The 24509-nt window shown below is 44.4% G+C and overlaps 5 protein-coding genes across 6 annotated transcripts; 4 read left to right on the top strand and 1 right to left on the bottom strand.

Moving 5' to 3' along the window:
• Positions 1 to 721: 721 nt before the first annotated feature.
• Positions 722 to 9445, top strand: LOC114440026 (uncharacterized). 2 transcript variants are annotated; one of them, XM_028412274.1, is made up of 10 exons: positions 723 to 2952; positions 4265 to 4326; positions 4674 to 4778; positions 5248 to 5385; positions 5567 to 5706; positions 5778 to 5946; positions 6045 to 6173; positions 6291 to 6426; positions 6592 to 6760; positions 6860 to 9445. In XM_028412274.1, exons 1-9 carry the CDS (start codon positions 1154 to 1156, stop codon positions 6737 to 6739), a joined length of 2826 nt encoding a protein of 941 aa, XP_028268075.1. In that variant the 5' UTR covers positions 723 to 1153; the 3' UTR covers positions 6740 to 6760; positions 6860 to 9445. The 2 variants fall into 2 exon arrangements, with proteins under 2 accessions (XP_028268076.1, XP_028268075.1); XM_028412275.1 differs by lacking the exon at positions 4674 to 4778 and having other exon boundaries at positions 722 to 2952.
• A 395-nt stretch (positions 9446 to 9840) lies between these two features.
• Positions 9841 to 14383, bottom strand: LOC114440050 (properdin-like). Its single transcript, XM_028412318.1, has 11 exons — positions 14229 to 14383; positions 13264 to 13405; positions 13002 to 13165; positions 12759 to 12929; positions 12417 to 12626; positions 12164 to 12331; positions 11900 to 12091; positions 11629 to 11802; positions 11247 to 11444; positions 10933 to 11044; positions 9841 to 10782 (listed from the first exon to the last, which is right to left on the bottom strand). Exons 1-11 carry the CDS (start codon positions 14287 to 14289, stop codon positions 10671 to 10673), a joined length of 1704 nt encoding a protein of 567 aa, XP_028268119.1. The 5' UTR covers positions 14290 to 14383; the 3' UTR covers positions 9841 to 10670.
• A 384-nt stretch (positions 14384 to 14767) lies between these two features.
• On the top strand, positions 14768 to 16138 carry LOC114440124 (DELTA-stichotoxin-Hmg2b-like). Its single transcript, XM_028412419.1, has 3 exons — positions 14768 to 14869; positions 15147 to 15222; positions 15420 to 16138. Exons 2-3 carry the CDS (start codon positions 15152 to 15154, stop codon positions 15820 to 15822), a joined length of 474 nt encoding a protein of 157 aa, XP_028268220.1. The 5' UTR covers positions 14768 to 14869; positions 15147 to 15151; the 3' UTR covers positions 15823 to 16138.
• A 1181-nt stretch (positions 16139 to 17319) lies between these two features.
• On the top strand, positions 17320 to 18567 carry LOC114440133 (DELTA-sagatoxin-Srs1a-like). Its single transcript, XM_028412430.1, has 3 exons — positions 17320 to 17502; positions 17597 to 17672; positions 17859 to 18567. The coding sequence occupies exons 2-3, from the start codon at positions 17602 to 17604 to the stop codon at positions 18313 to 18315; spliced, it is 528 nt and encodes a 175-aa protein (XP_028268231.1). The 5' UTR covers positions 17320 to 17502; positions 17597 to 17601; the 3' UTR covers positions 18316 to 18567.
• A 1813-nt stretch (positions 18568 to 20380) lies between these two features.
• On the top strand, positions 20381 to 24003 carry LOC114440048 (uncharacterized). The gene is made up of 4 exons (XM_028412316.1): positions 20381 to 20633; positions 21241 to 22048; positions 22148 to 22317; positions 22806 to 24003. The coding sequence occupies exons 2-4, from the start codon at positions 21314 to 21316 to the stop codon at positions 23731 to 23733; spliced, it is 1833 nt and encodes a 610-aa protein (XP_028268117.1). The 5' UTR covers positions 20381 to 20633; positions 21241 to 21313; the 3' UTR covers positions 23734 to 24003.
• Positions 24004 to 24509: the final 506 nt, after the last annotated feature.

The following is a 24509-nucleotide window of genomic DNA, read 5'->3' as shown; positions in this document are numbered from 1 at the left end:
AGTGAAGCTAAAAAACACAGAGGTCCTCCTTACGTATGGCCTATATTTGAAAAGGTTTTCAAATGAATGCAAGAAATAGAAATACCACAAAAGAAGATAGGAATACATACACGCGTAGGTATACTAATATTTGATAAACAAATAAATAAACAGATACTCTGAGGCTCTAACAATGCTTGTTTTGTTGGTGCCTAGCGTTTAAATAAAGAGGTTTTCACTGTAATTAAGATTTAATCTTCTTCTTTGTATAAACCTTTTTATTCTTTCTTCCCATTGGGGCTGTTTCTCCATCCAAAAGACTGTAAACATTTTCTTTACTATTAAACGCAGAAAGGCAATTAACTCGTGTTATTGTCTAACTGGTCCTCAGTAAGAATACCCAGTAAACATAGGCCTAATGCTGGTTCTAATTTTGTATCGATAGTCAGAGCTCTTTCAAAGGTTTTTAATCTCACTTAGGCTTAGGCAAAACTCCTTTATATCCCGGACCTACAGAAATTCTCTGACATTTAGTGCTTTCTTCCAAAAAACAAAAAAAGTTCCCCTAATTTATCGCGTGATATAAAGGAATAATTTGTTTGGTTCACCAGAATTTTTTTATTTGTTCAGTGTTTAACAAAGTAAAGTAAGCAAAACTGTGACTGTCCTAAAAGTGTGGTTTTAGAAAAAAGACAAACAAAAATAAACAAAATACTAAAAAGACAGTGGGTGATAAGGGAATAAAGGTGAGGGCTCTCATCGGTAACGGGGAGTATTCAGATAGGGGGGGAGGGGGTCGTTTATCAATCAGCACTGATCGATTATTGATGCCGCCTGCGCAGCCGCCCCCCCCCCCCCCTCCACCTCCTCATCACATCCATGTTGTCTGACCGGAGGATGAGTCGGTAGGAGGCTAGCAGCTAACATCACGGAGTGGCGGCACCGAGCGGGTTTCTCATGTCCGTTCATGTTTTGACGTCGTTCAGCGGAGCCGTTACCGTCACGAACCGGTCAGGACTTGACATGGCTGCAGGTCGGTGCTCCGTCGGGCTGCCCGGGTAGCTCTGCGGGGAGATGCAGCAGCCGTTAGCCGTTAGCTCCGCAGCTGTTTATTTATGTGGCTGTTATGTAAGAGCGGAGCGTGTAGCCGAGCAGCTAACGTTAGCCCGCCGCCATGAATGACGCGCAGCAAGAAATGTCTCCGGACTTTGTCCTCATGCGGCTTGTGTCTGCGGCCGAGTACGACCGGCTGGACGAGCACGACGACCTGATGTCCGGGGGCGGCGGATTTGGGACCGTCAAATCTGTGCTGGGACACCGCGGCGGCGCGTTTGATCTGGACTCCAGCGGCCCCCCGTCAGGCCTCGGCTCAGCATCCCCGCACTACAGCTCACCGCTCCCCGGAAAAGGCGAGCTAGATGGCGGGCTTGTGTTGACGCAGACCCCGCCGGGCTCAGAGGCGCCTCTGTCTCCTCCGCCGCCCGAGGACTTTGCCGTAGCGGCCCAGCGTTTTGTTGACTTCCCGGTGCCACACGGGCACGGCTCAGGGGGGCATGGATCGAGGGCGCAGCTCATGGTTTTTCAGAATCTGCTGCGGTCTGGAGACCGGATCCTTGAGTGCGGGTTGGAGCAGCCGCCCCCGGGGTTTCTCCAGGAGGAGGCAGAGAGACAGAGACAGCAGCTGGACCCGGGATTGAGTACTGGTCCTGGTAGCACAGCGGGTCCCGGTCCAGGAGGCGGGAAGGACCAAAACTCTCACTGCATCCCCTCTGCAGAGGAAAACCTGCAGCTGCAGCCACCTCAGCTCCTGCAGTGGCACCCAGTCCTCAGACTGTCCAAAGGGTCTGACACCTCCCAGACTCCTCAGCAGGGTGTCCAGGCTCTGGACTCGGAGACCAGATCAACTCTCTGCCACAGACACCGCCTGCTGACAGACAGACTGGCTAAATGGCCCCCAGGCCTACTGGACCAAGCCCTGCGTCTGGGCCTGCTTGAGCCCAGGAAAAACTGTTCCTCTGGGGTTGAGGACCCGGTCCTGGCTCTTGCTCAGAGGCTGGGTCAACTGGGTGAGGTAAGAGAGGGAGGGGGAGGCCGGGGGGAGGAAATGGGGCTCCCGCTCCCTCGCTGCTCCTGCCACAGTGTCCTGGCCTCAGGGACAGGGGGCATGGGGCCTGGTGAGGACCCAAGTGAGACCAGCGATGCTCTGCTGGTCCTGGAAGGTCTGGGGTCTGAAGAAGTAGCAGGACTGGGGCAGGGACGGGTCAGGGATGGAAACGACATGGGGGACACTGAGAAAGGAGAGGGGATTGGGGGGGTTGGCGGGGAGGGGTCTCCTGCAGGTGCTGGGACTGTGTTTTCCAGTGGTACTCTAAGTGGTCTGATGCAACAGGTTCACAGACTGGCAGAGGAGGCAGGGGTCTGCACTGACCAGAGTTGCCGGTCCTCACTGGCTGTTCTTGGAGCCCTTCCCCCTTGTGTCGATCCTCGCCCCCAAATCAACAGCAGCATCACCCCCTGCCCATACTTGCCTGCCCGCTCGCAGGCATCACAGGCAGCAGCAGCCCTCGGCAGTCTCCAAGTGTCTGCTGACCCCCTTCCTTCCTCCAGCCATGACCCAGTCCCTCGCCCTCAGCATCAGCACCAGTCCCGTTCCCAGCCCCAGAGTCGTGCCACCACACCCAAACTTGGTGTAGCATCAGGGGGAGTTGGGCGATCCACCTCCCCCTTAGTGGTACTTGAGGGGGAGGTGGGAGGCAGAGGGAGGGAGGGGGAGAAGACGCCACGGGCAAAATCCAGGAAAGGGGGGTCTCTGAAGGTCCGGCTCAGCAAACTGTTCAGAACCAAGAGCTCCAGTGGGGGTTCAGGGGGCTTGCTTGACAAGAGGCCCTCCCTGGCATCGTCCACCTCATCAGGGGGTAGTCTGTTGGACGTGTGGGGGTCCACCTGCAGCAACACTGATCAAGAGGGCAGCAGGTAAGACAGCAGGGGAGGGGCAAGGGATGATCAATCAAATGTGTGATCAATCATTTGATTGCTTTAACTGTTGATTGATTGCTTGTTCACTGTAGCTTTTCGACAAAATGCTTATTTCCATGACAACAGCAAGACATTTGGCAGCAGGCAACCATCCTTCAACATTAGATAATGAGCTGAGTCCAGCTTTGTGGTGGACAACAAAAGAACAACTTCTGTAGCATTAAATCATCACGTCCTCTGTCCTCCATTAGAAAAAATATTCCTCATGTTTATGTGCCATTTGTGCTGACACTCGGTTAGTAAGTTGAATTGATTTCTGAAGAACTGTTTGATATAAATCTTTCTTTAACACAAAGCTCTCAGGACAGCAAAAAACAAATTTACTCAAAATCTTGAAATAACTTTCTGTCGTAAAAAGTGGGATATTCAGTGTCTTTCCTGTAAGGCAAAAAAAAGGATCTCAAATCTTCACAAACGCTGCTAACATAATACATTTTTCATTTCTGATTAAATGTAATTATGTATTTGATCATGGAAACTTTCTAATTATATTTGTGTGGTGTGATTAATCTGCTAAAGGGTTAACAGAATGTTGACAGAAGATTTGTTTTCAAAATGTAAAGTGAAAACTGCTGCTGTTGGAAGGCATCAGAACATTCTTCATTTAGCTGCACAGCATGTGAATCTTCATCAATCTTCAATTGACACCGAAGCTATTTTGCTCACTCCTCCTACTGTCAGGTCAGTTCTCATCTCTGAGCCAACAAACTTTAGAACTTCTTCCTGCAACTGTTGTCATGGCGATCAGTATTCCTGCTACGAGAGAGAGAGAGAGAGAGAGAGAGAGAGAGGAGAGAGAGAGAGAGAGAGAGAGAGAGAGAGAGAGAGAGAGAGAGAGAGAGAGAGAGAGAGAGAGGAGAGAGAGAGAGAGAGAGAGAGAGAGAGAGAGAGAGAGAGAGAGAGGAGAGAGAGAGAGAGAGAGAGAGAGAGAGAGAGAGAGAGAGAGAGAGAGAGGTTGCCATGGTGACTGCATCGTCTACTCAACAGATGAAGCTTCTTTCTCTGAGTCTGAGCTTGTCTCTATGGCAGCATAGTTTGGATTTTAGTGGTGTATGGGTGGAAACCTGCTCAGGTGTGTGCCAGCCAGGTGAGCCTGTGTGATGTCACTGCTCATCTCATTAGTCACAATCTAATAACCATGGAAACTAAACCCACCAGAAGATGATGGAGATGATCGTTACAGGGATGTTGATGGAAAATAGCGAAGACATGTCTATAATTCTCAGTTACACTCTGTTTGTCCTCTCAGGCTGCAGGTGTCCAGACCTCACAGTGCCTTCTCTCCGGTGCCCTTCACTCCTGCTTTCACCGGTGAGTCCACACATATGTGTGTGTGTGTCTGTGTACAGGTAAGATATTTTACCTGACTTTTGTGCGGCTGTCACAGTCAGTAGCTCTCTGGTCTCTACATAGTCACACCGAGAATGTTTGAGCACTCGCACCCGCCCTCCCTCTGCTCTCAGTTGTCTGAGAACACGTTTGATTTTTGCATTCTGACTTGTTTCGGTGCTGCTGTGGCTGTAATGTCGATGCACACGGTCAGCTCAGACAGATGGTTGTGTTTGAGAGTTTCCAGCTCATCTTCTTCCTGCTACTAAACACTAACACTTCACTCTTTCCTCTAACACTCCTCTCTGTGTGTGTTAATGTGTATCCAGGTGAGACGGTCTCCCTGGTTGATGTGGATATTTCTCGTAGGGGGGGGACCTCTCTTCACCCTCCCACTCCTCCACCTCCACCCAGACGGAGCCTCAGTTTGCTCGGTATCTTACTTCTCCTTCTTCTTTCACTTTTTGCTTTCACTTCCTCTTGCTTTGTATCTGTCCTTCTGTCTTCACACTCATCATGTCACACTCTGGTAGGGTTTGGCTTTAATAATAGCAATTGAATTTGAATTTACTTGACATGTTTGACTTGTGTTGCTTAGACTTCTGTTTTTGTTCCTTTTTTTATTTCACATTGAAGCTAAACTAAACTTGGTTGTTTCTTGTAAGAAGTGCTCTACGCTAATAGTTGACAAATGGTTTAGTCTGATCACTCTGTTCACTCAGAGCAGCCTGACACAGAAATCCTGGTAACACTGACAGACTTTTTATTTTCTGTTAAAATCCTCCAGTCTGGTGAGCGTGTTTGTTTTCACAAGCGTAGTGTTTCGATCTTGCTAGTGTGAAATAGGAGAAACTTTGTGTTAATAGTGTGGAACTGGACGGTGTGTTTGTGTTTGACCACCAGATGATTTCGCCGGTCCTCCTCAGCAGCAGGGCCCCTTCATGGAGCGCAGTGTGGGAGCTTCGTTGCAGTCTCTGCCCCCTCGACCGCTGGCCCTGCCCTCCTCCCTCAACACCATCCAACACAGCCTGAGCCTCAATGGTGATGCATACACAAACATTGTTTTGTACACGTTATGCTGTTTACAGAAAATGGTGACATAACTTGGCTCAAGTTTGAATTAATGAACACTATATCTGTATTTAAAATATAATCTGTTTCACAATTTTGACTTTTTATCTTATAACTTTGAGACAAACTCTTCTCTCTGTCCGTTGAGCAGACACGTTCCTGCGAGGTTTACCCCGACCGGTTCCTCTGCGGCCTGATGGGCAGCACCTTCCACCCCGACTCGCCCCCCGCTGCCCTCTCAGTCGACCCGATGCTGGCAGCTTTGCCACCAGCCTCAGAGAACTGGAGAAGGTGGGAGCTTCTTCATATTGACTTGGGTGGGTTGTGGGGGCTGGAGCTAACCTTTATGTTTGTGTGTTCAGTGCGGCTGGTACTGGGGGCCAATGAACTGGGAGGATGCAGAGATGAAGCTAAAAGGAAAACCAGATGGATCATTCCTGGTACGAGACAGTTCGGATCCACGATACATCTTGAGTTTGAGCTTCAGGTCGCAGGGAGTCACACATCACACGCGAATGGAGCACTACAGAGGTAATGCACACCCACAATCTTTGTGGTAACTACATGGGTTCTCTGGACACCTTTGTCTTCTGGGGTTCACTTTATTTCATCCTGGTCTTGTCTTACAGGGACGTTCAGTCTGTGGTGTCACCCAAAGTTTGAAGATCGCTGTCACTCTGTGGTGGAATTTATAGAAAGAGCCATCATGCACTCGAAGAACGGAAAGTTCCTCTACTTCCTGCGCTCCCGTGTCCCAGGTACGCCCCCAGTCTCTTCCTGCATGTCAGTCTGTATCTGCACAGAATGTAGTGTAGCTTCGTCTTACTCTGGGACAAATGTATAACCTTAATACATGTGTTGTTATGTGTGTCCAGGCCTGCCCCCAACCCCCGTCCAGCTCCTGTACCCGGTCTCCAGATTCAGCAGCGTTAAATCTTTGCAACATCTCTGTCGCTTCTGCATTAGACAGCTGGTCCGCATAGACCATATACAGGAGTTACCGCTGCCCATGTATGTACCCCTCTGTCTGATAACACCTGTGTGAATACACTCCCCAGGCTAACCAGCAATCTTCTCATTAGTATTTCTGCTGCATACAGACTTTGTAAACAGTTAACTGAGACACATTTACCATAACATGCTGCTGTCGATGTCTGTCCTCACATCCTTCATCAGGCCTCTTATTGCCTACCTGAGGAAGTTCTATTACTACGACCCAGAGGAGGAAATAAGCCCGACACTGAAGGACCTGAAGGATCAAAAGGAGGCAAAAGAGAGTGGGTCGGAGCAGAGCAGCCAGTCGGGGGTTGAGTCCCAAACGTAGCACTGGAGCCTGAGAGACAGCGTAAGTCACTTGACGTGCAGCAGGATGTTTCACTGATGATTCTTTCAATTTTTTTAGGTGAAATAATAAATCACATCTCTTCTCCTCTTTTTCCTCCAGTTATCTCTTTTCTTTGTTTTTTGGACTGAAAGATGTTCAAACATTCAAACTGACTGCAGCCAATCAGCTCCCACCTCTCAGTCCTGGACGGGTTTCAGATGATCCTCCCTCCTTCGGGCTCTCTGAGTCAACAGGGGAGGGACAGGGGATGTGGAGACTCCGCCTCTTTCTTGATGTCATCACTGAGCAGCTGGACTGAAGGAATCGTGACGTCGCTTTTAGCAACGTTGCTAAAATCCATTACAGAAAAACAGACCCTCTGTGAGGAAAGGAATTCTTGGTCGCCTCTGGGATCCTTTGAAAACAAAGAAGCACTTTGGATTTTTACTTTTACGCTACAAGAAGAAGAAGAAGAGGAAGTACACATAAACACTGGGGTCTTCCCCAGAGCAGCGTTCATTTGGCCTGAACTTCACATTGCAAACAGGGTCAGTAAACAGGAACACAATACAAAACTCCATTTTAATGACTGCACTGAAACTTTCAACAGCGTTCAATGTGAGAAATGAAGGAAAGTTCTGTGGTCACATCAGAAAGCGGTGGTGTTGCTGGACATAATTTTAGTTTAAGTGTTACCAGAAGAAATTATCAGCAGAACAATTATTAAAAAAATAATTACTGGTGGTTGTAATTTAACCACCACATTACAGACTAGTATTAAAAATAAAAGATTTATATAATTGGTAAAATACAGCTGATACATTCTATATATAAACAAGCTTATAAAAATCAATCAAATGAAAAGCACAACCAACAACAAATCAATGCTAACTGGAGATAAAACAAAGAAAACCGTTTAAAGCTGAGGTGTAAGAGGAAAAAAAGGACACTACATAACACTACTAGGTTCATTCAAAGGAAAATGTTGAGGTTCAAGAGAATAATCCTTTACAGTGTGCAGGTAGAGTGAATGTAGCAGCTGTATTGGTACCTAGAGTCTTTGTGCAGTTACTCTCTCTGCCAGAAGGAGGAGACAGAAGTTCTACTCTGTAGCTTTAATGAATTTTTAATGGGTTATATTTTCTGACTCAAGTGTGAGCATTTTTGGTCAACTTTAACCCCAGGACATTTTAATTATTTTCTCATGTTTCATGGGTCAAATGATTCTTTGATTATTGATCAGCAGATTGATAGTGTTCTTATGGTCTATGCAGGGACATCACAAACACTGAGAAATCGAAATGTTGATTTCCTCACTAAAAAAAAAATCTTGTCTGGTCATTTGAAGCGTTTCTGTTCTGTTACTGAAATCAAGATTGTATCCTTAAAAAACAAAGTATGTGCTGGAGACTAAAAAAAACTTACTGAAGAGCTGAGCACAATCTCACCTCAACGTCCATTTAGTTGTTGTTCCAGAGCTTTTAATCACATGAAATGCTGTTTGCCCAGTTAGTCATGAGTTCAGATGTCCTTTTCCATGTTTGCTGCTTGGTCTTTGTTCTTCATTTTGGAAACACAGGTCACAGTTTTAGAGATTCCAACACCATTCAGGGTTATTGTTTGAGTCCTGAGACGGCGTTCTTGCTGAAGTGTGCATTCTACCTGATGAAGTTTTTTTTCCAGTGTGAAGAGCAAACCTTTAGATTTAACTTGAAACAAGCAGCTTTGGTTTGCTTTGTTTGGAAAATCACAGCCCTTTGGTGCTTATTGAACTTTCACCTGCTGTACAACTCCACACTGGATTGTCATTGTACAGCTTTACTGTATTTACTACCATCTGTTTGTTCTGCGGTGTGTTTAATTTGTCTTTCAGGCTGGCCTGTTATTGTGTTTTGTTGTGTTTTGTTGTGGTACGACTTCTGCATTGTGGGTGTGGAAGAGATGGAGTCTGAATGTAGATGAAAATGAGTAAATATCACTAATAATTTAAGACTAGGCAACAAAATCAATTTGTTCAGCCTAGTTAAGATTAGCCAGCTGTGTTAACTTTGGAAAAATGCAAAGATAGAAATATTTTATCATTTAACGTTATTTATCAGGAGTACTAATGTTTTTTAAGGTTGCATTTTCCAAGTTCCAGGAAATGATGTCAAGGTCGGTCTTTTCTCAGAAAGTGACGGCTGGTTTACGTCATTTTTGCGCAAATACGAAATCACAACGAAAACATGTTGAAGTAGAACTTGTTATTGTGGATTGTCATCTCCGGGGTTCTTTAGCTGTATTCTTATTGTTGGGGTTTATGTTGAGTTTCAGAGAATTTGGCTGAAGCTCCTAATTAAGAATTTTCAGGAGAAGTGTCTAAATAGTTTCTGTCTCGTTCTATTTATGGAGAGATGAAAGTCTAAATGGTCAGAATGAATTATGAACGGCCAGAATGAGAAGCCCCGCCTACTTTCACACCTTTGCACACCTGACCAATCACTGAATGAAGTGGGCGTGGTAGACTTATGGGAGGAGGTTACAGATGATGTTTTGAGGCACGATGAGGCCTTGAGTAGAGAAGTTATGTTAAACTCTGTTTTTCATTTTGTTTACAAAGTGTCAAAGATGTAATGCACTGAATAACAAACTCGCTGGGAAGAAAAACAGGATCCTGGAGGCGACCGCTGCTTTGACTGTCGTGGCAACATTACCAAAAAAAAAAAATGTAAAAAAGAACAAGGAGATTTATTGTGACAACTACTGAACTGCAACGTAGTCACATTTCACTGGAACAAGCAGATGTTTGGACTTGTGCTGGTTTCTGTTCGAGCAGATAGTGGGAACGCTGGAGCTGGGACCTAAGCGCCCTGTGGGGACACTTCCATGATGTCAAACAGCGAAAGAGGGAACACATGAGTATTAAATCTGCACACTGAGGGACTGCAGATGTGTTGACATGTTTTTGGTGTGAAGGATCTCTGTGCAGTCTCCTGTTAATAAAACAGTGTGGGCAGGACTGGCAGTTCTCTTTTTCATGGTACACAGACAACAAAAAAAAAACACCTGTGAAATGTTTTTGTCAGATTTATTACTTTGTTGATATTTTATTAATATGAGAGTTCCTCATCGAAATCATTTCTTTAATATGTTTATATGATTCAGTCGCATTATGCATCAAAGCAAGAAAAAGCAGAACAACAAAGAGGGAAGAAACCAGAATACTAACTGTGACTAGTCTGACTTTGATGGAACAGTTCAGTGCTTACCACAGGCACACTTGTAAAATGCAATACATCGCTCGTGCAGTAGGGGGTAGCAGAGTCAAGCCAGGTCACTCTTGCACTTCTTTTTATCACAGGGGGCGGATGTTGGGGTGATGGGGGTGGTTCTTTCTTTCTCTCCACACACACACAGGACATTGACTGATGTAGTCTACATACTAAAAACCGACTCTTATAACTGTTATGATAATCATATGTTTTATGTATTAATTCATCCAGCTTAGCTGCTTTAAAATCTGTGAGTAGCCAAACCTTGTCTCGAACCTTCTCGTCGGCCATATTTTATCTTCTTCTGTAACGTGTTAAACATTGCTTGCGTTATTGTCCCCGCTGGTGTCATATGGTATTACACGCGTCAGTGGTGCGTGTCAAAAAAAAATGGACAACACATTTCAAGACTCAAGCACGCATCATGGCGACCAATGCGTGCCCTTGCGTTGACAATGAAGTTTTTTCAACATTGAGTTACGACTCTTGATTTCAATAGATTGGAAAAACACACTTGCTCAGTGTGCTTGTAACACTTTTCTCCACTTCGTTTCACGTACAGAATATTCAGACTTAATGAAAACGTACAGTTAATTCCATTAAAGCAAAGTATATAAGCACCACCAGGAACAAGCTGATAAAGCTTTGACATATTAGTATTAATACTCTTAAGCATGTTGTTAACTGCAGTCAGGCACGTTCATGCAGAGCGCCTGCTCACTCTTGATTCCATCAGGCGGCGCTCCACAGTCAGCAAGAGGCCTCCCAAAGAATTCTATGATATCGTGGTCTCTGAAAACACACACAATATTTAAAGGGTATTTCTATTGCATTACTATTGCATAAACATGTAGGTAATGTGGTTGCACACATTATTAGAATGTAGCCATGTTCCCATCCCAGGCTGCATAACTGATTGAGGTTCTGCTGCTGTACACTGACCTGTATGAGCTGTAATCCAGGTTACAGATCCTCTTTCTGGAACGTTTGGAGCCTTTTCCACAGGGTGGAGTACACAAACTCCACGACTCCCATCCTCCCCAGGTGCCTTTAACTACAACACAAAACACTCAGAATCACTGGTGAGACTGTAATAACTGATTTAACTAACTTTTTTTGTAAGGCTGTGGAGCAAAGTGGTTTTACAGACCTAAATTCATGTGCAAGCAGGATTTTATTTACTGTATTAGCACTGAGGACATTGTTTTTATGAGGACAATTTGAACTATGTTCAAAGTTAGATTAGTTTCACCCACTGGGACAGCGGTTGACATCATAGCAGGTCCGTTTATCTGTCAGGCTTTCTCCGGGACAGATGGTTCCATTATGAGCTTGATGGAGGCACCAGTGCTCACGAGTTTGCTTGCCACGTGTTTGCTTACATCTGATATCTCGATTACCAAATGGGTATTCGCATGCTGACCACTTGGTCCACTCTGACCACATCCCATCCACTGAAAACACACAGAACTTACACTTCATCATCAGTATCATCATCATCATCATCATCCAGTTTGTGACTTTTACAACACACAAGGCTAGAAAAACAAGTCCACAAATATTATATGTACAGGATGCGATTTGTTGACCAGTCTGAATAATCATCATCATCATCGTCATCAAACAATTCCTGTGCACCTGGACAGTGGCGATTGGTGTAACAGAGGCGGGTTTGACTTCCTTCTCCAACACATGGACGGCCACCATGTTTGGTGGCAGGGCTGTCACAACTCCTGACAGATACCTGGACTCCCACCCCACAGGTAACTGAGCAGGGACCGAAGGGAGACCAAGACCCCCAACCACCATCCACTGTGAAAGAAACAGACAGCCATCATCTCTTTGTAAACTCTGACGTCATCCTTCATGGTGGTAGGGTGACATTTTGCTTCATCGTAGGGTGGTGTACCTGGACAGTGAGGCATGTGGTTGCATTGCATTAACTGGCTGTCATCTCCTTGGCAGCTGTCACCAGGTGGGATGGATGAGGGGGCGGGGTTAGAGCAAGAGCGCTGGCGAACTTTTATGGAATCTCCACCTTGTGCAATGCAGGTAGCTGAACACTCGCTCCAACTGGACCAACCGGACCAAAGTCCATGAACTGTTAGACACAGAGAGACTTAGATGTTTGTGTGTGTGTGTATGTGTGTGTGTGTGTGTGTGTGTGCTTTACCAGGGCAGGGACTCTGACAGACGCTGCTCTGAGTGCTGGGTCCATCACAGAGTCGGCCACCATATTTAGGGGTGGGGCTATCACATTTCCTGATTGACAGCTGGAGGCCCTCCCCACATGTGACAGAGCACGGCCCAGATGGAGCCCACGTCCCCCAGCTGCCATCCACTGCAAACACAGTCAATCAGACCATGTCACTTTGAGTATGTCAACTTGAGCTGTCTATCAGGTCATTGATCAGGTCCACTCTTACCTGGGCAGTTGGGAAGTTCACTGCAGTCCTGCACCTGGAGGCCTTCTCCAGAGCAACCGTTGCCTGGTGGCACTGTGTGATCAGAGGGGGTGGGGTTAGAACAGGAGCGATGGCGCATTCTGGAAGGGATTGGACTGCCTTCGCGCTGGTCATCAATGCATGAACCGGAACAATGTGACCAACTAGACCAAGGGGACCAACCACCATCGACTGAGACAGACAAATGGAAACAGACAGGAGGAGACAGATCAATAAGGAATCTAAGATATAGACTACAGGCTGACACAAGCTCCCTGATCCCACAGTCCCAACACCATATGTGCCTATCTTGAAATAAGCCACCTGGACAGGTGCTGTTGATTGCACAGTTCTCTGTCTCCACTGAAGAACCACTGCAAGCCAATCGACACTCAGGAAGACTGGTGCAGACTCTCTGTCTCTTCCTGACTCCTCCAACTCCTCCACAGGTGACCGAGCAGGGAGACCAGCTGAGCCACGGGTCCCAGCCCTTGCCTACACACAAAAAATAATTACATTTAAACACATCTTTTATGTCGTGATACGTGTGTGTCTGTACGTTCGTACCATCACAGCAGGTGCTGTTGCAGGCTTCTGTCTCGAGCTTATAGTTGGTGTTCTCACACTCTGATTGGCCAATGCCAAAACACTTCCTGCTTCTCTGCCTCACTCCCTCTCCACACAGTTCATTACACAGTGACCATGATGACCAGGGTGACCACACCGGAGGACTGAAACACACACACACACACACACACACACACAGTATTAATGTATCAGAACTGTTTAGTGTCGATAACATTTTTTGTGTTTGTGTGTGTGCACTGACCCACAAGACTGACATGGCCCATCTATTTTCTGGTAACCATAGTTTGGGTTCTGACAGCAGTCATCCTCCTCGTCCACTTCACCGAGCTCTTTGGAGCACTTGCCTGATGTTTTGTCAAACTCAGCAAAACATCGCACACACTCTGCAGAAATATGCATCATTAAATTTGAATAAAGTGGTTTCACTTCTAGTTATGGACAACAAGAAAGGACATTTGGTCCAGTCCACACACTTTTAAAAAGGCTCTTTCATGCAGGGTTCAGACCTGTTGAGGTTGTTGTCAGGTTGGAGGTCTGGTTTTAGGAAATGAGTGTCCTCATTAAGACAGAAAGACCAAGATGGTGATGAGTGTGTGTACATTAATGGAGCACTGAAAATATGTCAGCATCAGCAAATGTTTGTTCATGTAAGTTACACAACTTTTGGGCAGATACAACAGGAACTTCTTCTTCTCCTTTTGTAAATCTGCTGAGCTGCACTTTAAGCATTCCGTTGTTTTGTGTGACCTTGTTGAGCCGCAGCAGTAAAACATGACTTTAAATCTAAAAACATGGACATTTATTGGAAAGTCCAGCCTTTAAAAACACAATCATCAATCCACATTTTTGGAGATTGTCTGGGCCTCTGTCATGTTTCCCCAAGTGTTACCATGGAAACACAGGTCACAGATCAGAGTTTGTTTTCGGGGTTGGTAGATAACAGTTTTAAGTCATTCAAGCTGGGTCTGAAAGAAGATTTTAGACCAGTGACCAGTGAATTGTTTAAAAAAATGAACAACATTCAACCGATTCAGCGACAATCTAACAATAATCTTTTAATGACTTAGCAGCCATGGCAGATCATGATGATTGATTTGCTCATTATGTTTAATCATTAAGGAGAATTTGGCAGACAGGATGTCCTTCAGAAAAACAACACAGAAAGTTAGAAGCCAACATAAACATACATGGAATGTCCCGACTTACCTGAATGCTCCACAGAACCCAGTGTGAGAACCAGAACCAGAAGAATCTTCAGAGCCTGCATGGTGGAGCTTCTGCCTGACAGATCTGAGCCTTCACTTTCTTTTTGCTTTAACAGCTCTTAGCCGTGGCTCCCCCTCCGCTAATCCCTGATTGAGTAGCCTATATCAGGGGCTTCCCGTAAAGTTCATCAACCTTTTCAAAAAAAAGATCAACTTAAGATGAAGCAACATTCTACACACATGCAGGCCCTGAACACAGCACAATGCAGTGTTTTTTTTGTTGTTGTTTGTTTTTCTCAGGAAAATCAAGTTGATTTGAAGTTTGATGACGAAAACAGAAACTGCTGTACTTCAACAAAATAAATAAGCAGTTTTAAATGTAAATTCCAAAAACATATACAAAACCTGATGTAAAAGTCCTGACCTTATGTTTGAGGTGACAGTTTGTGTAACATTCACTATCACTTCTCAGAACTTTCCATTCTCTTGTAATGTTTAATTACAAGGTAATTAATTAACTTCCTTAACGTTGTATAACTTATAAAAACTACAGAAGTAGCATTTCATTTTAGACTCAGGCTGGTGGTGGAGTCAGAAAAGTACATGAAGCTTTGTTTTCCAGTGAGTGGTGGACATTAAGAGGTAAGTGTTGCTCTTTGTGCTTCTTTTTCCCCTTATAATCAGACAGATTATGATTTTGCTTTGTTTAAAACATCACTAAGTTCCTCTCAGTGGTGCAGAGAAGCTTGGCCATGAGCTGACTGTGCTGTACTGTCAGCTCTGTTGCAGGCTCTGAGACTCTGTACTCTTCTTTGCCTCATCATTGCCATAAGTGTAACTTCATGTTGTCATCTTTACATTACTTACTTGTTGTTTCTGTCTTTTGATCTTTAATGTGAATCTGGCTGCTCCTCTGCAGACAGCATGACTTTGACACATCGCCAGTGCACCATTGAGATTAAGAATCAGACCAGCTACACCCTGTCTGACCCAAGGTTAGCATAAACCTTTGTTCTTCTTCGTGCTTAAAGGAAAATCAAACACTCTGATGGATGCTGGCAGTTGTAGCATGCTTTCATTCTTTGTCCTATAGGCTAACTGTTTGCTGATTCAGTCTCTCTTTCTAAGCTGGTGTCTGTCTGAACTGCGTTTCTCAAAGGTTATGGTCTGTGTGAATGGTTTCTTTGACTAGGGAGCACATCATCAGCGGGCACTGCGACACTCCTTTGCCATCAACAATCCGTCCCTCTGAAGGTGGCAGTGCTCTGTTTGCAAAGACTCCTCACACAGCCTGCGGGTCTGTCGCTGTCTTCACCTACAGTCTGCAGAACAAGAAGAAAATGGCTGTCATGTTCTCTGTTCCTTATGACTACAACTTTTACCATAACTGGTACGCAGTGGGAATCTTTGGGGAAAACACACGCTGTGATGAACATCTTTTTGACAGGATGTATTACAGAGAGCAGGAAGGGTTCATTAGAGGTAGTGCTAATGGCCCCAGTCTCACTTACATGGAAGAGAACGCTGTCATTAAAGCCACCATGACAGACACATACCAACCGATCCTCAGTGTAGAAATTAGCATTAAGGAATAATGAGAATCTGCTGATGTTGATGCTTTCTAGATGCTTTTAGATCACTGCAGCTTTTAAAATACTGACATTTTGTGTGCTACCATGTACTGTGTGTAGTTAAAGAGTACAGCTGATAACAACAATAACCTTCTGGTCATTCTCATCTGAGCTCTAAACCACTGAGAGGGTCAAAAAGCATGATAACAACTGTCAGAGCATTAAACCTGTAGTCCTTTCTCTGCTTCACTGTAACTACTGCTGTGCTTTGTTTATTCATTCTCACTCATAAGGTCCAATGTGGGACACAATAAATCAGCTGCAGCCATTTTGGCTTGTGCTTGATTGTCTCCATCACTTCTTAAAAACATAATTTTGTTTAAGAAAAAACAAACACACACACACTCTGCATGTTCATTTTTTTTTTACCTTTAATTGTTTGACAGGGAGACAACAGATCAGAAGTCGATCTTTTTTGGCTCACTCCAGTACAGTTTCTGATATAAGGGCTGCTGTGCACCTGTGGGCTTTGAGCTCCTGTTTGATAAACTCATCACCAGATCATTCCTCCTCATCCTCTTTAACACCTTCCTGACCACGTCCCCACACAGACGGCTGTACGTTTGCACCATCAGGTTCACTGTGTCCAGCCGGTCTGCATTCTCTAGCTGGCTCCTTGGGATGGAAGGGAAGCGTTTCAGGAAGTCTGACTGCTGCAGGAACCACTTGAATTCTTTCAGCTCTCTTACGTGTCGGGGGAAGTAGAGTGTGGTTTCTGTCCCTCTCTTGTTGTCTCTCCTCCCCCTCTCTTGCTCCTTCGAGGTGCTGGCTTCCTGCTTTCCATCTGATCACCTGGTCGTGCGGCTCCTAGCTTCAACACAGCGTTGTTGCCATCAATCCTCCCAGTTGGAATCAGGATAAATCCTATTTGAATCCACTGATATTGTGATTGTTGTTTCTTCAGTATTAATAATTATCAGTTGAAAGATTGATATCTTGTGTTATTTACAGGAAAAGTTTTGAAGTCTGAACTTCTTACCTCCCGCATGTATACCATTGCCCACCCTCCCTGATGACTGCTGACTTGGACAAAGTAGTGCATGTGTTGTTTAAATTAGAATTCATACGTTTTTCTTTTTCTGCCACCAGAGGACGCTACCACTTTTCTGTGACAGCTAAATTCAATGGAGGTGGTAACACTCCACTCACTCAGTCTGTTCCTCCTCCTAGTCTGCGTCCTCTGAACAATGACAGGTCAAACTGAATGACTCCTGATATTGCTTCTGTGTGTTTGTACATCATGCACATGGTGTGCCAGTCAAGCATATGTATGTATGTATGTATATGTAACTGAGCAGTGTAAATAAGTCTCTGATCAAACAAAGTTATATTTCCTTTGACAAAAGGGTCTCACTTCTGCCAAAAACCTGTAGATTTCTTATAACAAAAGAAAAACACGATGTTCATACTGCAGTTCATACTCAAGACTTAAGTCCATTTCCCATATTGGCCTGTCATTTTATCAGAAATATGGAGCAGGGAACTCTCATCCTGAAATCCCCCTGATGTCAGGATGAGAGTCCTTTCAGCATCAAATGTATTTAAGAAACCGAAAATGAAACTCAAAGGCACTTCCACAACAGCTGCTGTTGCTGCAGGACCACCTCACCGAGGCTCTGTACTCTTCTTTGCCTCAGCATTGTTGTAAGTCTCACTTTATCTTATCTTTACATTACTTACTAACAGGAGCTGTTTCTGTCTTTTGATCTTTAATGTGAATCTGGCTGCTCCTCTGCAGACATCATGACTTTGACACATCGCCAGTGCACCGTTGAGATTAAGAATCAGACCAGCTACACCCTGTCTGACCCAAGGTTAGCATAAACCTTTGTTCTTCTTCGTGCTTAAAGGAAATGATGGATGCTGGCAGTTGTAGCATGCTTTCATTCTTTGTCCTATAGGCTAACTGTTTGCTGATTCAGTCTCTCTTTCTAAGCTGGTGTCTGTCTGAACTGCGTTTCTCAAAGGTTATGGTCTGTGTGAATGGTTTCTTTGACTAGGGAGCACATCATCAGCGGGCACTGCGACACTCCTTTGCCATCAACAATCCGTCCCTCTGAAGGTGGCAGTGCTCTGTTTGCAAAGACTCCTCACACAGCCTGCGGGTCTGTCGCTGTCTTCACCTACAGTCTGCAGAACAAGAAGAAAATGGCTGTCATGTTCTCTGTTCCTTATGACTACAACTTTTACCAAAACTGGTACGCAGTGGGAATCTTTGAGGAAAACACACATTGTGATGAACATCTTTTTGACAGGATGTATTACAGAGAGCAGGAAGGGTTCATTAGAGGTAGAGCTAATGGCCCCAGTCTCACTTACAAGGAAGAGAACGCTGTCATTAAAGCCACCATGACAGACACATACCAACCGGTCCTCAGTGTCGAAATTAGCATGAAGGAAGGATTCAGATCAAAGCGGGGATGTGGGTCATGCTTTCACTTTTGTAGAATCTGCTGATGTTGATGTTTTCTATGCTTTTAGAGCAGTGCAGCCTTCTGGGAAAATACTGACATTTTGTGTGCTACCACTTGCTGTGTGTCAGGGGCGGAGTGGGACAACTTTTCAGCCCGGGAGTTTAATGGCCAAGACCGGAACATTATTCACCACATGAAAAATTTAGCGTGTTTTATTACAATATGGAAAATATTAATAAATAACAAATAATAACAAATAAATCCTGGCCTGCTTCTTGTCCGTGTGCTTGTTTTTTTTTTTACCCTGGGCTACTGCAGACTCACTGGGCACTGTCACTCTTTCCCTTTCTCTCAGCATCTGCTTCACCTGCCTCTTACTGCCTCTTCTGTCTGACTTCTTGAAAATATGTCAGTGAGATTTGCACATTCGGCAGCATCCTCAAACAATGATGTAGTCCTTTCTCTGCTGAATATTACTAATAAATGTCAGGTGCAGCCATGTGACTTGTGCTTGATTGTCTCCAACACTTCTTAAAAACATAATCTTGTTTAAAAAAAATAAAAACAAAAAACATTGTTTAAATGAGGACATTTTTTGGAAAGGTCCATTTACACGTCGACAATTCTGTACCGACGGTTATAGGACATCAAGTTTTCAGGAATGTTATTTCCACAGTCGCTTCCACTAACAGTCGGACACATACCAAAGTGCCTCCACACTCTGCATGTTCATTGTTTCGTTGCCTTTAATTGTTCGACAGGGAGACAACAGATCAGATGTCGATCTTTTTTGGCTCATTCCAGTACAGTTTCTGATATAAGGGCAGCTCGGGCAGTTCAAGCACTCATCCGGTGAGATTATTTCCCATTCATCTGTGAGGACAATATTATTGTCTGAGTCTGTGTCGCCATGGTGCACCTCCGTCTGCACCTGTCCTGCACACCTGGACAGGGTGACCTGGGTCGATGTGTGGAGTTGCTGAAGCTTCTCTTCTGTCACATCTGTGGAGAACAAAAACACCGTTAAGTCACGAACACATGAGCACTGTATGACACACAGAGCAGAGGAAACACTGCTGTGGCTGCACAGTGTGCTGCTCTTTCATTTCTGTGACCCACCTATGGGCTTTGAGCTTTCTTCCTATTTTAATCCACTGATATTGTGATATTGTGTGTTATTTCTTTATTATTCTTTTTTGAAGATGATTATCAGTGTCATGCTCACTATGATGCACTGCTCGTGAAGTTTAATGTCCCTGCCAGCCTCTGTATTATCACCTGTTTTATTTTTTGGAGAGAATCGGTTCATCCCACATCTCATGTTGCAGGCCTGCACCCACACATTCAAAAGCTGTTAAGAAGTTAAAATAAAGAGGGGCACCTTCAGCAGGAGTGAGAACTGAATGGCCACCCCCCTCCCCTTCTATCATCCCTGTGCTGATTATAGCTGTTGAAGTTTGGAGGTGATGCTTCACTTGTTGTGTGTGGTGTGAGACTTTATCGCCCTCTAGGGGCTTGTATTCAGTCCTGCTGCTCTGTGCTCTCACTCTCCCTCCTCCTTTCTCCACAGTTGCTCATTGGAGTTGCAGCATCTGCTGGGCTTGAGTTGAATCACCTGTTTTCAATCACTCCTCCTCATGTTTCCAGTTCTTAAGGCCCTCATTTCTCTCTACTCATCGCCAGTTCTTCAGCTTACCTCAAGCATTAAGACCTCTGAGTGTCAGATGTCTTATATCCTCTCAGGTTAGTATGTTTTATTCAGATTGTATGTATCCAATGAACACATGGTCTTACTGCACTGAAAAAAGTGCTTCAGATGTTCAGTGTCAATGGGATGTCCGACTGTGCTGTGCACTCAAAATCATCTGATGATACAATAAAATGTGTTATTAATAAATAAACAGTCATGCAGATTTAGTCATGAAGGTAAATTCTAGGATGCTTTTAGAACATAATGCCAATCCTGTAAATTCAACTGTGCATAGTTGACCATTTATTGTGTGACATGAGTTCAGCCTCCCTTGTTGTCTCAGAGTGGGACAATGAGTTCAGGGCTTTCCCCTTACAAGAAGTCACATGACTTACAGAGAGCTGCAGGCGCCCTCCACACACAGCTCTTCATCTTTAACTTTCTCTCTGTAAACAGAATTTGGGTCAGTTGCAGTCTACCCATCTACGGCATGTCATGGGCTTTCTCCTTACAAGAAGTCACATGACTTACAGAGAGCTGCAGGCACCTCCCTCCTGGTCTATAAACATGGAGGCACACACAGTGAGAAGGTCTTTGTCTCTGTGAAAGCAGGAAGCCAGTTTGGCTGAAGATTACCAACTAGTTTTATTTTACAGGACTTTAAAAAACAGGCAAGTATCATTTTGCATCTTTATTTAAAAACTTTATTTAATGGACTTATTGTTGGAGTATGTAGATTATAACTTTGTGTATTTTTGCTGTCAGCCCAGATACATTTGATCAATGCAAAGGTTATGCAAAGGTTATGCACATACTGCGAAAGTCTTGTCTCCCTTGTGTTTGCCCTCTGGGCCCCGAGGCGTCTTGTTACCTTCTGTTACCTCTCTGGGTTTTTTTTTTAAAGTTTTTTTGGATGGTTCCTTTGTTGGTTATTTTGTGTTGCAATAAACTCACCTGGAAAGCTAGACCCTCTGCCTGAGCCTTGAGCTCAAGTTTGATTGGGGGGGGGGGGGGGCTACTAGCAAAGTGTGCATCTCCAAGCTGCAGTGGATTGGGTGCACCACATGCGTTCTCCCCCTTTGGAAGAAAGGGAGATTGGGTGGTGGTCTGCCCACCGGATTTCCTTGCTTTGGCTACAACAAGAACCTGCAATTTTTACAGCCTTACCTATATATGTGTTGCTTCTACAAGTCTTATAGTAACATTTAAAATTGAATGACTTCATTCTTCACTGTAGAAACAGCAACATAACCTGTGTCCCTACCTCTGTCTCTACAGGCTCCTCTTGAGCTTCCTGTGACAGTTCTCTTCTCTTCAACTGAGTTTGAGGAGGACACTGAGAACCTTCATCATGTCCACTGCTGACAGACTGCTGGATGAGATCTTCTCCTGGATAGAGCAGAGGGAGAGCTGTGCTGCTAAGCTGAGGAAACTGGCCCGGGAGCTGGAAGAACTCAGAGAGAAATGCAACGCCACTGAATGTGTTGGCAGCTCGGTGGCGGTGGCAGGAGCTGCCTGCTTGATTGGAGCCGGTGTGCTCACTCTGTGCACTGGCGGAGCAGCTGCTCCATTCTTAGGTGTGTTAGGAGCCGCATATACAGGTGTTGGAGCCACCATCTCTGTGGCTGCTAAAATCACTGAGCACTTCATATCCAGTGACACCATGAAAGATGCACAGAAGGTGGAAACGAAGAGTGACAGCATTGCAAAAGAAATCCAGCGTCTATTCCGGAAACTGAAGGCTGAGAAGAAGGAGGTGAATCACTCTGCAGACCCAGACGAACTGGACAAACACGTCATGACTGAAGTCATGAAAGCCATGGCAAGACGAATGGGACTGAAGGATGAAATCAACATCAGCTACTTCATTGATGATCCATATTTGAATCTGGGTGGAGGACGTGGACTTGGAGGACTCAATCCAATGTTCACAGCTCAAATGGTTGCACTTGCTGGTATTTTATCATGTTTTGCATTCCAGTTGAGTGGAAAAAAATACAAATTATTGTTTGCTGAAGGAGCTGAACAACTGATCAAACTGATATCTTCAAATGCATTTAAAACATTCCTCAAAGGAGGTGCCATGGTAAGAAGCTGTACTTGTGCACATTAAATCACAGGTTTGAGGTTCAGTGTGTACTGATCAACACTAAGCCTGTATTGATACATTCTGATTGATCACCAGGTCATAGGAGGAGCTATTGGAATGGGGTTTGCCCTTTCTGAAGCCATCGACAACTGGAAGGATTTAATCAAGAAGAATCATGTGACCGAAGCCAGCCAATCATTGAGAGACACAGCTGATGCCATCAAAAAGATGACCCAAACACTGAGAGAACAGTTGGACAGCATCAAGTATGTTTTCTCTGTATTATTGAAGTCGTTCAGAAAAAAATATAATTCTCTTTGTTATTTAAAGGTTAATAAATTAACAAGACTTGTTTTTTTTAGAAAGCAATATACCTCAACAAAGAATTCTTCCTATGTGTCTGTGTCAGCTACTTCCATAGTTTCTCTCTGCTGTCTGCAGTTCTTGTACACTTTGAACATTATGTGTCTCTGTTCAGAGAGTTCTTAGAAGCTGACAAATTTGTAATGGAAGCAAGTCAAAGTAATGACAAGAAACATGCACAGCTCCTCTAAAAAAACTTGGGGAAAAAATAGGTGACTCTTAGAAAATAGATCCTGAACGTGAATGTCTTTAACTCTTGACAACAAGTCATCTATTTTAAGAAGTCTACAGCTGAGTGCGCTATCTGCACATTACACTCACAGCTAAATGATAAAAATGCTATTTATTTGTGCTGAACTGGAAATCAGACATTTGTGAATTTCTCTTGCAGAGAGGCATTACGAGAGCTGGCTGAAGTGAAGTCCATCGCTGAAAATCCACAGAGGAGCTTCTCTGACCAAAGAGAATTAATAAAGTTTGTCATTAAGAACTGTGAAGATGAAGTCGTTCGGCAGTGGTTGAGAGAAAATTCAGAGTCTAAGGCCTTCTTCAACCTCATTGATATATTTAATTTAGTGCAAAAACACATTGACGAGGAAGACGAAGAGGACCACACCAACACTGTCGACATCACCTTTGTGGCACACGGTGCTATAGAAAACCCTATGATCCCAGCCAGATGTCTGCTGCCTCTGTCCAGCCTCAAAGATGTGGTGCTGTATTCTCCCTGGAACTGTGTCCTTACGGCTGATGCAGCATACGGGATCGCTACAGGAAAAATAATGCCTTGGCACAGAGTGTTTGTCTGCAAGGCAAGAAACAGCTGTAGAATTCCTGATGAACAGCACCGCCCCAGGAATGTTCCAGATGGATGGAACGCAATGAAGAAAGCTGAATATCAAATGATTCCTAACATAGTAGTGGCACCACTCAGAATACCAAAGGACGGTGCGTGGAACAGATTTGAGGTACTAGCAGGAGAGCACGGGCAACCTGGGAGAAACCGCATTGTCATCCCATTCATCCTCCCAGAAGGGATCAAAATAGTCATCCCGTTCTTTGTCGTCACCTTGGCTTTGTCTGTGGTGCTCATTTTCTCCAGGTTTCGAGCCACACTCCATCTCGCTGCTTGCCTGGGAAAATATAATAGAAATGGGAGACTTGATGAGGCTTCCCTGAACATGCAGTATTCCTACGCTGTTGATAACACTGCAATGACATGTTCATATGCGATGCTCAGGACTCCAGATGGCATGCTGTCTGGCAGACTGTACAGAGCTTTTAAAGATATGTTTGATCGGAACACCTTTCAGTTTTAGAGGCTTTTCACAGTCAAAACCACACCAGCATTTAATCCAGCTGAAAGTAAAAGCTAAAGAAAAATCTACAGGTCAAGAGTATCAATGCTATAATTTAATATATTTCTAAACAAGAAGCTGAAAGTGTTTTATAGTGTAAACATGTACACTGTAGCTTATTTCCTAAATGTTCACAAGCTTCTCTCAAAGTGTGTCTGCCTTCTTGCTGAGCTGACCATGTACACAAGCTTTGCAAATTGGGCTGTATAATAAAAATATAGTTTAATGCAGCACTGTGTGTATTTATTGCAGGCCTCAGCCTCAATCAAAGAACTGACATTGGTCAGAAAAATCTGACAGTTATTCGCAGGCCTGTTCAGAACCTTATTCTAGTTCTCTGACTCTCACACTGGCCATCTACAGTGTGTTCAGGGCTTTCTCTTTACAAAAAGTCACATGTCTTCCAGAGAGCTGCATGCACCCTCCCTCCGAGTGTATAAAAATAGGGACACAGCTGCAGTCCAGTCCGTCTTTCCCTCTGTGAGAGCAGAAAGTGACTTCAGCTGCAGATCATCAACAAGCTTTCAGAAACACAAGTTAATGCACTATGTGACCAAAAGTAAATGGACACTAAGTGCAGCTTTTGTCTGTTTTTAAGATGAAAGATTGTTTGTTGTTTGTTGTTTTGGTAGTTTCCTGTGTTAAAATGGCACACAAAAATCTCAGTGAAATGATCTTGCCAGTTTTGTGTGGAAGAACTTGCCTCCTGACCTCAAATGCAACCAATGTCTGACCTA

The sequence above is a fragment of the Parambassis ranga genome, chromosome 8, assembly GCF_900634625.1.
Source record: "Parambassis ranga chromosome 8, fParRan2.1, whole genome shotgun sequence".
Classification (NCBI taxonomy): domain Eukaryota; kingdom Metazoa; phylum Chordata; class Actinopteri; family Ambassidae; genus Parambassis; species Parambassis ranga.
This window is presented reverse-complemented; position numbering and strand designations above follow the sequence as displayed.

Coding starts and splice junctions, on each gene's coding strand:
- LOC114440026 (XM_028412274.1), top strand. CDS start 1,154: ATGAATGACGCGCAGCAAGAAATGTCTCCGGACTTTGTCCTCATGCGG. Junction 4,779..5,247: donor ACGGAGCCTCAGTTTGCTCG/GTATCTTACTTC, acceptor TTTGACCACCAG/ATGATTTCGCCGGTCCTCCT. Junction 6,174..6,290: donor CCTGCGCTCCCGTGTCCCAG/GTACGCCCCCAG, acceptor ATGTGTGTCCAG/GCCTGCCCCCAACCCCCGTC.
- LOC114440050 (XM_028412318.1), bottom strand. CDS start 14,289: ATGCAGGCTCTGAAGATTCTTCTGGTTCTGGTTCTCACACTGGGTTCT. Junction 13,406..14,228: donor GGGTTCTGTGGAGCATTCAG/GTAAGTCGGGAC, acceptor ATATTTCTGCAG/AGTGTGTGCGATGTTTTGCT. Junction 10,783..10,932: donor CTGGATTACAGCTCATACAG/GTCAGTGTACAG, acceptor GTGTGTTTTCAG/AGACCACGATATCATAGAAT.
- LOC114440124 (XM_028412419.1), top strand. CDS start 15,152: ATGACTTTGACACATCGCCAGTGCACCATTGAGATTAAGAATCAGACC. Junction 15,223..15,419: donor TACACCCTGTCTGACCCAAG/GTTAGCATAAAC, acceptor TTCTTTGACTAG/GGAGCACATCATCAGCGGGC.
- LOC114440133 (XM_028412430.1), top strand. CDS start 17,602: ATGACTTTGACACATCGCCAGTGCACCGTTGAGATTAAGAATCAGACC. Junction 17,673..17,858: donor TACACCCTGTCTGACCCAAG/GTTAGCATAAAC, acceptor TTCTTTGACTAG/GGAGCACATCATCAGCGGGC.
- LOC114440048 (XM_028412316.1), top strand. CDS start 21,314: ATGTCCACTGCTGACAGACTGCTGGATGAGATCTTCTCCTGGATAGAG. Junction 22,049..22,147: donor TCCTCAAAGGAGGTGCCATG/GTAAGAAGCTGT, acceptor ATTGATCACCAG/GTCATAGGAGGAGCTATTGG. Junction 22,318..22,805: donor GAACAGTTGGACAGCATCAA/GTATGTTTTCTC, acceptor TTTCTCTTGCAG/AGAGGCATTACGAGAGCTGG.